Source organism: Chiloscyllium plagiosum, unplaced genomic scaffold, assembly GCF_037043375.1.
Source record: "Chiloscyllium plagiosum isolate Xiang-an unplaced genomic scaffold, Cpla_swu_hap1 HiC_scaffold_35, whole genome shotgun sequence".
Taxonomy (NCBI): Eukaryota; Metazoa; Chordata; class Chondrichthyes; order Orectolobiformes; family Hemiscylliidae; genus Chiloscyllium; species Chiloscyllium plagiosum.
The window spans coordinates 19,511,900-19,525,144 of record NW_028270173.1 but is presented as its reverse complement, the minus strand read 5'-3'; the positions used below and the strand labels follow the sequence as shown (position 1 = coordinate 19,525,144).

At 58.7% G+C, this 13,245-nt stretch overlaps 1 protein-coding gene across 1 annotated transcript in view; it reads right to left on the bottom strand.

Annotated features, from left to right (window-relative positions):
* Nucleotides 1–13,245, bottom strand: part of LOC122547595 (uncharacterized) — a 715,380-nt gene that overhangs the window by 338,415 nt on the left and 363,720 nt on the right. The window contains 5 exon segments of the mRNA XM_087978709.1: nucleotides 676–831; nucleotides 2,485–2,718; nucleotides 3,371–3,496; nucleotides 12,751–13,054; nucleotides 13,056–13,090. Coding sequence (XP_087834835.1) covers nucleotides 676–831; nucleotides 2,485–2,718; nucleotides 3,371–3,496; nucleotides 12,751–13,054; nucleotides 13,056–13,090 — 855 coding nt within the window.

The following is a 13,245-nucleotide window of genomic DNA, read 5'->3' as shown; positions in this document are numbered from 1 at the left end:
GCAGGCCCTTCAGCCCATTGAGTCCTAACTGAGCCTCCAAAAAAGCATCCCATCCAGATCCACCCCATCGATGTAACCCTGCATTTCCCATGGCTAACCCACCCAACCCGCACATCCCAAGACACTATGGGTAAGTTAGCATGGCCAATCCACCTAACCTGCACATCCCTGAAGAAGGGCTTATGCCCGAAACGTCGATTCTCCTGCTCCTTGGATGCTGCCTGACCTGCTGCGCTTTTCCAGCAACACGTTTTCATCCCTAGACACTATGCTAATTCATCACGGCCAACCCACCTAACTTACACATCCCTGAACACCGCGGGCAATTTCACATGGCCAATCCACCCTAACCTGCACACCTTTGGATTGTGGGAGGAAACTGGAGGAAACCCACGCAGACACGGGGGGAGAATGTGCAAACTCCACCCAGACAGTCGCCAGAGGCTGGAATCGAACCCAGGACCCTGGCGCTGTGAGGCAGCCGGGCTGACCACTGAGCCACCGTACTGCTCTGTCATTGCTGTGGGTGGGGGGGGGGGGGGGCAATCAATTCTTCTAGCCTATGGGACTCCATGGAGACTGTACAGGTCAGGGGGTGCGGTGATGGAGGGCGGTGTAAAAGGATGTGAGACCGGGAGAGCTGAGTGCCTCAAGTCCAGGCCCAGTCGGACTTACCCATCGAGCACTCGTTAATGTCGTGCTTGCATGACTGCCCCGTGAATCCAAGCGGGCACTCGCACATGGCCTCCCCTGTCAGGGGGTTCATCTCGCAGACCGCATTCGCGTGGCACGGGTTATTGATACACGGGTCGTCCAGCTGGCAGAACAGGCCTGGGATAAAGGAGCAAACAGGTGACTCGGCACAGATCATCCGACTCTCTACCCAAAGAGGACCTGGGCGGGGGGGGGGGGGGGCTCCGACGCGTTCAAGACCCCTCACCCAACAGCTACCTTTTCGGTGGCAGTCTTGGAAAGCGCCCAACCCTCCCTGGAGTCTGTCACCTTTTCCGGTTGGAGACGGAATTCCCCCGTGAGCTCTTGTTGGAAGGAATGCTCCCCGATTTCGCCCCCAACCGGGTCGGAATTCAACTTTAACGCCACCCCTCCCCTGTTTCGGAGGAACGCAGTGATTCAAGAACAGGAGCAGGCCATTCGGTCCCTCGTGTCTGTGCTGCCGTTCGCCAATATGGCGGCTAATCCGGCTGATGGTCTCAGTTTCCACGTTTCTATCTGCCGCACCGAAGCCCTGACCCGTTTGCGTCGCCGAACTATCAGCATCTCTCCGCTACAGGAGAGAGGGGGAAACCAGGGAATTCGCCATCCGTCAGCCAAATGGCCATCGACGGTGAATCACTCGAGTCTCTGATTGAGGAGAGGGTGGCTGAGTTACCGAACGTTTCCAGCCGACCAGTGAGAACCAGCTCGGGTTTTTGGAGAGCCGCACGAGGTGAGGTCTTTGACGGGGAAATAAGTCGCGGAATCCCCCACGTCTGACCGCGTCGCCATTGTGTCTCGCGGTCAGAGAAAACAAATCCCACTAATTTTGGTTGAAAGATCCAAGCTGACCATGCTCCCCCGCCCCCCCCCCCCCCCACCCAAAGTCCTGTGTCGAGAGTAGGGTGCACAAGGTGTCATCTTTCAGAGCTGACCTTCAACTGGGGCCATCTCAGGCCTCTCACAATGGATTCCCCAAGAAGGAGAGAGGAATTACATTCGTAATCCTGACTAATGCAATCCCCCCAATCAATATCTCCAAAAGAAAACCCAGAACATCTGACCCTTGCTCTGCTGCTTTGCCGTGCCTCCACTCCCAAAGTACCTGATTGGCTGGAAACCCCTTTGAGTCACCCTCTAGCGTATGAGATTGCTATACAAATGGGTGGTGTCATTCCCAGTCTCCCACAGATGGACCCTGAGGTGTTACAAGGAAACACCGGCATTGGGGGCGTTGGTCACCATTTCGCTGTCACACTTCCCAAATTTCAAATTCCTCACAGACGGAGTACCGACATGGTACCTCCCGACAGGATTCCGTCTGACTGGCCATCGGGAAGTTGACATTCCCAACTTCCGCTGTCGCCCAAGTCGAGTGAGGCTTCCAACGGTTCACTGTACGACCTCGGGAATAAATTTGACCTTGATAAGACTGCTGGGAACAGGACAACGTCGATGCTAGAGCTAAGGCCACTTTTGCTCTCCGTCGATGAGTGAGTACGGTCAAACTGGTGATCCACCTAAGTCCTGCCCAGTGGGATCACTCAAATCCGTTCCCACAGCAAAGGCAGGATTCCTGCTGCTGATCCTGGGCGCGTGGATCTGCATGCGTTGGTGTCAAGTCAATGGGGCTTGCACACTCAAGGTGGGTTGAGGTAGATCACTTACTCCCCCAACCCGGACTCCAAACTGACGATAGGGAGACCCGCCCCAAGTTCCACAGACACCCCGAGACCCTCCTTACGTGGCCGAACCTGGGGCAGGGCTTACCTTTTTTACCTGGCGGGCACTCGCACACAAAGTTTGCCACCTTGTCATGGCAGGTGGCACCGTGCGCACAGGAGGTCTCGGTGCAGTCGTTGATGTTCTCGCCGCAGTCCTGGCCGGACCAGCCGTTGACGCAGATGCAGCCGTAGCCACCGTCCACGTTGGTGCATGTGCCCCCGTTCTGGCACAGGTTAGGCTGCAGCTGGCACTCATCCACGTCCTCGGTGCAGTACCGGCCTGAAAGCCAAGCAGGGGGAGGTCAGGGTTGGGTGGGGAGTCACGCCAGCCCCGTGGGAAATGCCACACGCAATACCCGCGCGCCCACCCACTCTGACCTGCGGCATAGATACCCTCCCCACCCCTGGTCGCTGTTTACCAAGCCTGTGGGCAGGGGAAGGTGCTGTAAGACACATGACCAAGGCCATAAGGGCACTGCCATCTCTTCTTCTAGAATCAATGAACTCACCGTGACCTTATCCCGTCAACCCCTGAACTCACCGTGACCTTATCCTATGAATCTCTGAATTCAGCGTGACCGTAGTCCACTGATCTCTGCGGTCAACGTGACCTTTTCCCATCAACCTCTGAACTCGCCGTGGCCCTATCCCATCAACCCCCCAAACCTTATCCTGCCCTTCACTGATGATGTCATCGAGTCAACCTCTGAACTCGCTGCGACCTCGTCCATACCACAGCTGACCTTAGCTCCCAAACCCAGCAAGACCATGCACAGTCAACGTGTCAACCCTCTGTGATGCTGAGTCGCCAATGGCCTCTTGCACTGACCCCGTTAACTATGGCCGACATTCCACACGTGAAACACAGACGGAATTGAAACCCCTGAATGAACTGTATGTGATAGAGGTATCGTCGGGAGGTGTTTACTGACCAGTCCAGGTGGAGGGACATTTACAATCGTAGCTGCTGACCCGGTCCACACAGGTGCCACCGTTCTGACATTGGTGCCCCTCACAGTCATCGACATTCACTTCACAAAACCGACCGGTGAAGGCTGTGGGAAAACGGATTGGACAGCTGAGAGAAAATGACACTTCCTTGGCAATTCTGAATCATTTGTTACAGCCATCCTATCCAAAGACGCGCCCCGCCATAAGTTGGACCTCAGTGTTCAGCAGACCTGCCACAGTCACACATTCTTATCCCAGGCCCCAATCCTGGTTCTCCACTCAGAGATGATGCTGGAAGACTCCTTGCAGGATTGAGGGAAAGCCGCACTGTCACAGGGTCAGTGCTGAGGGAGTGCCGCACTGTCACAGGGTCTGTATTGAGGGAGTGCTGCACTGACAGAGGGTCAGTACTGACGGAGTGCTGCACTGTCAGAGGGTCAGTACTGAGGGAGTGCCGCACTGTCAGAGGGTCAGTACTGAGGGAGTGCTGCACTGTCAGAGGGTCAGTACTGACGGAGTGCTGCACTGTCAGAGGGTCAGTACTGAGGGAGTGCCGCACTATCAGAGGGTCAGTACTGAGGGAGTGCCGCACTGTCAGAGGGTCAGTACTGAGGGAGTGCCGCACTGTCAGAAGGTCAGTACTGAGGGAGTGCCGCACTGTCAGAGGGTCACTACTGAGGGAGTGCCGCACAGTCAGAGGGTCTGTACTGAGGAAAGTGCCACACTGTCAGAGAGTCAGTATTGAGGAAATGCCGCACTGTCAGAGGGTCTGTACTGAGGGAGTACCACACTGTCAGAGGGTTAGTACTGAGGGAGTGCCGCACTGTCAGAGGGTCAGTACTGAGGGAGTGCCGCACTGTCAGAGGGCCAGAACTGAGGGAGTGCCGCACTGTCAGAGGGTCAGTACTGAGGAAGTGCCGCACTGTCAGAAGGTCAGTACTGAGGAAGTGCCGCACTGTCAGAAGGTCAGTACTGAGGGAGTGCCACACTGTCAGAAGGTCAGTACTGAGGGAGTGCCGCACTGTCAGAGGTTCAGTACTGAGGGAGTGCTGCACTGTCAGAGGGTCAGTACTGAGGGAGTGCCGCACTGTCAGAGGTTCAGTACTGAGGGAGTGCTGCACTGTCAGAGGGTCAGTACTGAGGGAGTGCCGCACTGTCAGAGGCTCAGTACTGAGGGAGTGCCGCACTGTCAGAGGGTCAGTACAGAGGGAGTGCTGCACTGTCAGAGGGTCTGTACTGAGGGAGTACCACTCTGTCAGAGGGTCAGTACTGAGGAAGTGCCGCACTGTCAGAGGGTCAGTACTGAGGGAGTGCCGGACAGTCAGAGGGTCAGTACTGAGGGAGTGCCGCACTGTAAGAGGGTCAGTACTGAGGGAGTGCCGCACTGTCAGAGGGTCAGTACTGAGGAAGTGCCGCACTGTCAGACGGTCAGTACTGAGGGAGTACCACACTGTCAGAGGGTCAGTGCTGAGGGAATGCTGCACTGTCAGAGGGTCAGTACAGAGGGAGTGCTGCACTGTCAGAGGTTCAGTACTGAAGGAGTGCCGCACTGTCAGAGGGTCAGTACTGAGGGAGTGCCGCACTGTCAGAGGGTCAGTACTGAGGGAGTGCCGCACTGTCAGAGGGTCAGTACTGAGGGAGTGCCGCACTGTCAGAGGGTCAGTACTGAGGGAATGCCGCACTGTCAGAGGGTCAGTACTGAGGGAGTGCCGCACTGTCAGAGGGTCAGTACTGAGGGAATGCCGCACTGTCAGAGGGTCAGTACTGAGGGAGTGCAGCACTGTCAGAGGGTCAGTACTGAGGGGGAGCCGCACTGTCAGAGGGTCTGTACTGAGGGAATGCCGCACTGTCAGAGGGTCAGTACTGAGGGAGTGCCGCACTGTCAGAGGGTCAGTACTGAGGGAGTGCCGCACTGTCAGAGGGTCAGTACTGAGGGAGTGCCGCACTGTCAGAGGGTCAGTACTGAGGGAATGCCACACTGTCAGAGGGTCAGTACTGAGGGAGTGCCGCACTGTCAGAGGGTCAGTACTGAGGGAGTGCCGCACTGTCAGAGGGTCAGTACTGAGGGAATGCCGCACTGTCAGAGGGTCAGTACTGAGGGAGTGCCGCACTATCAGAGGGTCAGTACTGAGGGAGTGCCGCACTGTCAGAGGGTCAGTACTGAGGGAGTGCCGCACTATCAGACGGTCAGTGCTGAGGGAGTGCCGCACTGTCAGAGGGTCAGTACAGAGGGAGTGTCGCACTGTCAGAAGGTCAGTACAGAGGGAGTGTCGCACTGTCAGAGGGTCAGTACTGAGGGAGTGCCGTACTGTCAGAGGGTCAGAACTGAGGGAGTGCTGCACTGTCAGAGGGTCAGTACTGAGGGAGTGCCGCACTGTCAGACGGTCAGTGCTGAGAGAGTGCCACGCTGTCAGAGGGTCAGTACTGAGGGAGTGCCGCACTGTCAGACGGTCAATGCTGAGAGAGTGCCACGCTGTCAGAGGGTCAGTACTGAGGGAGTGCCGCACTGTCAGAGGGTCAGTGCTGAGGGAGTGCCGCACTGTCAGAGGGTCAGTACTGAGGGAGTCCCACACTGTCAGAGGGTCACTACTGAGGGAGTGCCGCACTGTCAGAGGGTCTGTACTGAGGAAAGTGCCACACTGTCAGAGAGTCAGTATTGAGGAAGTGCCGCACTGTCAGAGGGTCTGTACTGAGGGAGTACCACACTGTCAGAGGGTTAGTACTGAGGGAGTGCCGCACTGTCAGAGGGTCAGTACTGAGGGAGTGCCGCACTGTCAGAGGGCCAGAACTGAGGGAGTGCCGCACTGTCAGAGGGTCAGTACTGAGGAAGTGCCGCACTGTCAGAAGGTCAGTAATGAGGGAGTGCCGCACTGTCAGAAGGTCAGAACTGAGGGAGTGCCACACTGTCAGAAGGTCAGTACTGAGGGAGTGCCGCACTGTCAGAGGTTCAGTACTGAGGGAGTGCTGCACTGTCAGAGGGTCAGTACTGAGGGAGAGCCGCACTGTCAAAGGATCAGTACTGAGGGAGTGCTGCACTGTCAGAGGGTCAGTACTGAGGGAGTGCCGCACTGTCAGAGTGTCAGTACTGAGGGCGTGCCGCACTGTCAGAGGGTCAGTACTGAGGGAGTGCCGCACTGTCAGAGGGTCAGTACTGAGGGAGTGCCTCACTGTCAGAGTGTCAATACTGAGGGAGTGCCGCACTGTCAGAGGGTCAGTACTGAGGGAGTGCCGCACTGTCAGAGGGTCAGTACTGAGGGAGTGCCTCACTGTCAGAGTGTCAATACTGAGGGAGTGCCGCACTGTCAGAGGATCAGTACTGAGGGAGTGCCTCACTGTCAGAGAGTCAGTACTGAGGGAGTGCCGCACTGTCAGAGGGTCAGTGCTGAGGGAGTGCCGCACTGTCAGAGTGTCAATACTGAGGGAGTGCCGCACTGTCAGAGAGTCAGTACTGAGGGAGTGCCGCACTGTCAGAGGGTCAATACTGAGGGAGTGCCGCACTGTCAGAGGGTCAGTACTGAGGGAGTGCCACACTGTCAGAGGGTCAGTACTGAGGGAGTGCCTCACTGTCAGAGGGTCAGTACTGAGGGAGTGCCGCACTGTCAGAGGGTCATTACTGAGGGAGTGCCGCACTGTCAGAGGGACAGTACTGAAGGAGTGCCGCACCGTCAGAGGGTCAGTGCTGAGGGAGTGCCTCACTGTCAGAGGGTCAGTACTGAGGGAGTGCCGCACTGTCAGAGGGTCAGTACTGAGGGATTGCTGCACTGTCAGAGGGTCAGTACTGAGGGAGTGCCGCACTGTCAGAGGGTCAGTACTGAGGGAGTGCCGCACTGTCAGAGGGACAGTACTGAGGGAGTGCCGCACCGTCAGAGGGTCAGTGCTGAGGGAGTGCCGCACTGTCAGAGGGTCAGTACTGAGGGAGTGCCGCACTGTCAGAGGGTCAGTACTGAGGGATTGCTGCACTGTCAGAGGGTCAGTACTGAGGGAGTGCCGCACTGTCAGAGGGTCAGTACTGAGGGAGTGCCGCACTGTCAGAGGGACAGTACTGAGGGAGTGCCGCACCGTCAGAGGGTCAGTACTGAGGGAGTGCCACACTGTCAGAAGGTCAGTACTGAGGGAGTGCCGCACTGTCAGAGGTTCAGTACTGAGGGAGTGCTGCACTGTCAGAGGGTCAGTACTGAGGGAGTGCCGCACTGTCAGAGGTTCAGTACTGAGGGAGTGCTGCACTGTCAGAGGGTCAGTACTGAGGGACTGCCGCACTGTCAGAGGCTCAGTACTGAGGGAGTGCCGCACTGTCAGAGGGTCAGTACAGAGGGAGTGCTGCACTGTCAGAGGGTCTGTACTGAGGGAGTACCACTCTGTCAGAGGGTCAGTACTGAGGAAGTGCCGCACTGTCAGAGGGTCAGTACTGAGGGAGTGCCGGACAGTCAGAGGGTCAGTACTGAGGGAGTGCCGCACTGTCAGAGGGTCAGTACTGAGGAAGTGCTGCACTGTAAGAGGGTCAGTACTGAGGGAGTGCCGCACTGTCAGAGGGTCAGTACTGAGGAAGTGCCGCACTGTCAGACGGTCAGTACTGCGGGAGTACCACACTGTCAGAGGGTCAGTACTGAGGGAATGCTGCACTGTCAGAGGGTCAGTACAGAGGGAGTGCTGCACTGTCAGAGGTTCAGTACTGAAGGAGTGCCGCACTGTCAGAGGGTCAGTACTGAGGGAGTGCCGCACTGTCAGAGGGTCAGTACTGAGGGAGTGCCGCACTGTCAGCGGGTCAGTACTGAGGGAGTGCCGCACTGTCAGAGGGTCAGTACTGAGGGAATGCCGCACTGTCAGAGGGTCAGTACTGAGGGAGTGCCGCACTGTCAGAGGGTCAGTACTGAGGGAATGCCGCACTGTCAGAGGGTCAGTACTGAGGGAGTGCAGCACTGTCAGAGGGTCAGTACTGAGGGGGAGCCGCACTGTCAGAGGGTCTGTACTGAGGGAGTACCACACTGTCAGAGGGTTAGTACTGAGGGAGTGCCGCACTGTCAGAGGGTCAGTACTGAGGGAGTGCCGCACTGTCAGAGGGCCAGAACTGAGGGAGTGCCGCACTGTCAGAGGGTCAGTACTGAGGAAGTGCCGCACTGTCAGAAGGTCAGTACTGAGGGAGTGCCGCACTGTCAGAAGGTCAGAACTGAGGGAGTGCCACACTGTCAGAAGGTCAGTACTGAGGGAGTGCCGCACTGTCAGAGGTTCAGTACTGAGGGAGTGCTGCACTGTCAGAGGGTCAGTACTGAGGGAGAGCCGCACTGTCAAAGGATCAGTACTGAGGGAGTGCTGCACTGTCAGAGGGTCAGTACTGAGGGAGTGCCGCACTGTCAGAGTGTCAGTACTGAGGGCGTGCCGCACTGTCAGAGGGTCAGTACTGAGGGAGTGCCGCACTGTCAGGTGGTCAGTACTCAGGGAGTGCCTCACTGTCAGAGTGTCAATACTGAGGGAGTGCCGCACTGTCAGAGGGTCAGTACTGAGGGAGTGCCTCACTGTCAGAGTGTCAATACTGAGGGAGTGCCGCACTGTCAGAGGGTCAGTACTGAGGGAGTGCCGCACTGTCAGAGGGTCAGTACTGAGGGAGTGCCTCACTGTCAGAGTGTCAATACTGAGGGAGTGCCGCACTGTCAGAGGATCAGTACTGAGGGAGTGCCTCACTGTCAGAGAGTCAGTACTGAGGGAGTGCCGCACTGTCAGAGGGTCAGTGCTGAGGGAGTGCCGCACTGTCAGAGTGTCAATACTGAGGGAGTGCCGCACTGTCAGAGTCAGTACTGAGGGAGTGCCGCACTGTCAGAGGGTCAATACTGAGGGAGTGCCGCACTGTCAGAGGGTCAGTACTGAGGGAGTGCCACACTGTCAGAGGGTCAGTACTGAGGGAGTGCCTCACTGTCAGAGGGTCAGTACTGAGGGAGTGCCGCACTGTCAGAGGGTCATTACTGAGGGAGTGCCGCACTGTCAGAGGGACAGTACTGAGGGAGTGCCGCACCGTCAGAGGGTCAGTGCTGAGGGAGTGCCTCACTGTCAGAGGGTCAGTACTGAGGGAGTGCCGCACTGTCAGAGGGTCAGTACTGAGGGATTGCTGCACTGTCAGAGGGTCAGTACTGAGGGAGTGCCGCACTGTCAGAGGGTCAGTACTGAGGGAGTGCCGCACTGTCAGAGGGACAGTACTGAGGGAGTGCCGCACCGTCAGAGGGTCAGTGCTGAGGGAGTGCCGCACTGTCAGAGGGTCAGTACTGAGGGAGTGCCGCACTGTCAGAGGGTCAGTACTGAGGGATTGCTGCACTGTCAGAGGGTCAGTACTGAGGGAGTGCCGCACTGTCAGAGGGTCAGTACTGAGGGAGTGCCGCACTGTCAGAGGGACAGTACTGAGGGAGTGCCGCACCGTCAGAGGGTCAGTGCTGAGGGAGTGCCGCACTGTCAGAGGGTCAGTACTGAGGGAGTGCCACACTGTCAGAGGGTCAGTACTGAGGGAGTGCCGCACCGTCAGAGGGTCAGTGCTGAGGGAGTGCCGCACTGTCAGAGGGTCAGTACTGAGGGAGTGCCACACTGTCAGAGGGTCAGTGCTGAGTGGTCACTGATCTTTAACCTTCCCTCAGTTCCCCCATCTCCATCACAGCGGACGCTGCCTATTCTGTCTGTTCCTTCTGTCCATGTCTCTGCAGATTTTGCACGCTTTGTGATATTACGTGATAGACGACTTACCAGGACAGTGCGACTGCAGGACAACCCAGTCCCCTGTTGTTGAGGTGTTTAATGTGCTCCAAACAAGACAGCTCACACACAGCACCTTCCGACCATGCCTTACATCGTCAGTGTTTTATCGCAAACCCCACCACGGCCAACCCCAAACAAAAATACTTGCATGGAGAAAGGACAATGCTGGCCGGTTATCACACCGCACGGATTAAATACCAAAGGGACAGGAGTTATTAGATCTGTGACTCTTCCAATTCAGTGCTGTAACTCACCCCAGCGTTCAGGCAACAGGTAGGGTGGAGGGAGACAGCTTCCTCATGCACTCAAACTCTCTTTGATGACAAGAAATTATTGAGGGGACTGGCCGCCAAACCCACCCCGAGGAACAGCCTTGAGATGTGCGGAAGGCTTTGATGTGAATGATACAGAGAGAAAGCTGTTCACTTTAACAACATCCACCCCCACCTTCCCCCCCTCGGACCCACCCACCCACACACCCCGACCGGCCAGACCCCACACACACCCCGACCCCCCAGACCCCACACACACACCTCGACCCCCCAGACCCACCCACCCAATCCCCCCTCAGACCCACCCACACACTTCCCCATCTCCAGAGCCACCCACCCACTCCCCCCTCAGACCCACCCAAACACTCCCCCACCCCCAGACCCACCCACCCACCCCCCTCATACCCACCCACCACTCCCCCTCAGACCCACCCAAACACTCCCCCCAGACCCACCCACACTCCCCCTCCCCCAGACCCACCCACACACTCCTCCCTCAGACCCACCCAAACACTCCCCCTCCCCCAGACCCACCCACACACTCCCCCTCCCCCAGACCCACCCACTCACTCCCCCCTCAGACCACACCAAACACTCCCCCTCCCCAGACCCACCCACACACTCCCCCTCCCCCAAACCCACCCACACAATCCCCCAGACCACTCACACACTCCCCCCTCATACCCACCCACCCACTCCCCCTCAGACCCACCCAAACACTCCCCCCCATACCCACCCACACACTCCCCCTTCCCCAGACCCACCCACACACTCCCCCTCAGACCCACCCAAACACTCCCCCTCCCCCAGACCCACCCACACACTCCCCCTCCCCCAAACCCACCCACACACTCCCCCAGACCCACCCACACACTCCCCCCTCATACCCACCCACCCACTCCCCCTCAGACCCACCCAAACACTTCCCCCCAGACCCACCCACACACTCCCCCCTCAGACCCACCCAAACACTCCCACTCCCCCAGACCCACCCACACACTCCCCCTCCCCCAAACCCACCCACACACTCCCCCCAGACCCACCCACACACTCCCCTTCCCCAGACCCACCCAGACACTCCCCCTCCCAGACGCACCCACACACTCCCCCTCCCCAGACAGGTGCAGTGATACATCGCTCCAGGACGAGGGAGAGTGGGAGAGGGAGAGAGATAGGGTGGGGTGGGGTGTGGTGGGGGTAGAGAGAGAGTCGGGGAGGGACTGGGGGAGAGAGAGAGAGAGAGAGAGAGGGTAGGACCTCGGTCACATCTCTGGATGGGGGGGAGAGAGGGGAGAGGGAGAGGGAGAGGGAGATGGGTGGGAGAGAGAGAGAGAGAGAGAGAGAGAGAGATAGAGATGGAGAGGGAGACGGAGAGAGGGAGAGAGGGAGATGAAGAGAGAGGGAACTGTACCTGGGAGACAGGCGCAGTGGTACATCTCTCTGGGATGGGGGAGAGGGAGAGGGAGAGGGAGAGGGTTGGGAGAGAGGAGAGGGAGAGGGGTGGGAGAGAGGGAGATGATGGTACCTGGGAGACAGGCGCAGTGGTACATCTCTCCGGGACGGGGGAGAGAGGGAGAGGCAGAGGGGTGGGAGAGAGAGGGAGAGGGAGAGGGGTGGGAGAGAGGGAGAGGGAGAGGGTTGGGAGAGAGGGAGAGGGAGAGGGTTGGGAGAGAGGGAGAGGGAGAGGGTTGGGAGGAGAGGGAGAGGGAGAGGGGTGGAGAGAGGGAGAGGGGTGGGAGAGAGGGAGAGGGAGAGGGTTGGGAGAGAGGGAGAGGGAGAGGGGTGGGAGAGAGGGAGAGGGATGGGAGGGAGGGAGAGGGAGAGGGTTGGGAGAGAGGGCGAGGGAGAGGGGTGGGAGGAGGGAGAGGGAGGGGGGGAGGAAAGGGAGAGGGAGTGGGGTGGGAGAGAGAGGGAGAGGGACAGGGGTGGGAGGAAGGGAGAGGGAGTGGGGTGGGAGAGAGAGGGAGAGGGAGAGGGTTGGGAGAGAGGGAGAGGGAGAGGGGTGGGAGGGAGGGAGAGGGAGAGGGTGGGAGAAAGGGAGAGGGAGTGGGGTGGAGAGAGGGAGAGTGAGGGGGTTGGAAGGATGGAGAGGGAGAGGGTGGAGGGAGGGAGGAGAGGGAGAGGGTGGAGAGAGGGATGGGAGAGGGGTGGGAGGGAGGGAGAGGGAGTGGGGTGGGCGAGAGGGGAGAGGGAGAGGGTTGGGAGGGCGGGAGAGGGAGAGGGGTGGGAGAAAGGGGAGAGGGAGTGGGGGGAGAGAGGGGAGGGGAGTGGGGTGGGAAGGAGGGAGAGGGGAGAGGGGTGGGAGCGAGAGAGGGAGAGGGAGAGGGGTGGGGAGAGAGGGAGTGGGTCGGTTCCCTGGAGACAGGCGCAGTGGTACATCTCTCCAGGCCGGGGCAGGCATGTTCCTCTGTTATGACAGGATGATGGGTAGCAGGTGGCAGAGGGGAGCTCGCAGTTGGCGCCGGTGAATCCAGGAGGACATGTGCAGCTGTACGAGCCGGGCACATTGACACAGCTCGCTCTGTTCTGGCAGGGTCTGGCCTCCCCCGAGCTACACTCATCCACATCGATCTCACAGACCTGACCCTCGAAGCCTGGGGGGCAGCGGCAGGTAAAGTGACCCTCGGTACTGGTACAACTCCCACCGTTGGTGCAGGGGTTTGGCACTGCACATATCTGCCAACTGGCAATGACGCCCTGAATGGAAGGGGCAGAAGGAAGGGGAGGGGGAGAACATGTCAGTGACCTCAGGACCTTTACAATCATCCACCACCCACCCCCCCCAGCAGCCAGACACAGAATCAAACCAACGTCCCCTTCACCTTCGATGGTACTGAACACCTCCGCCCCCC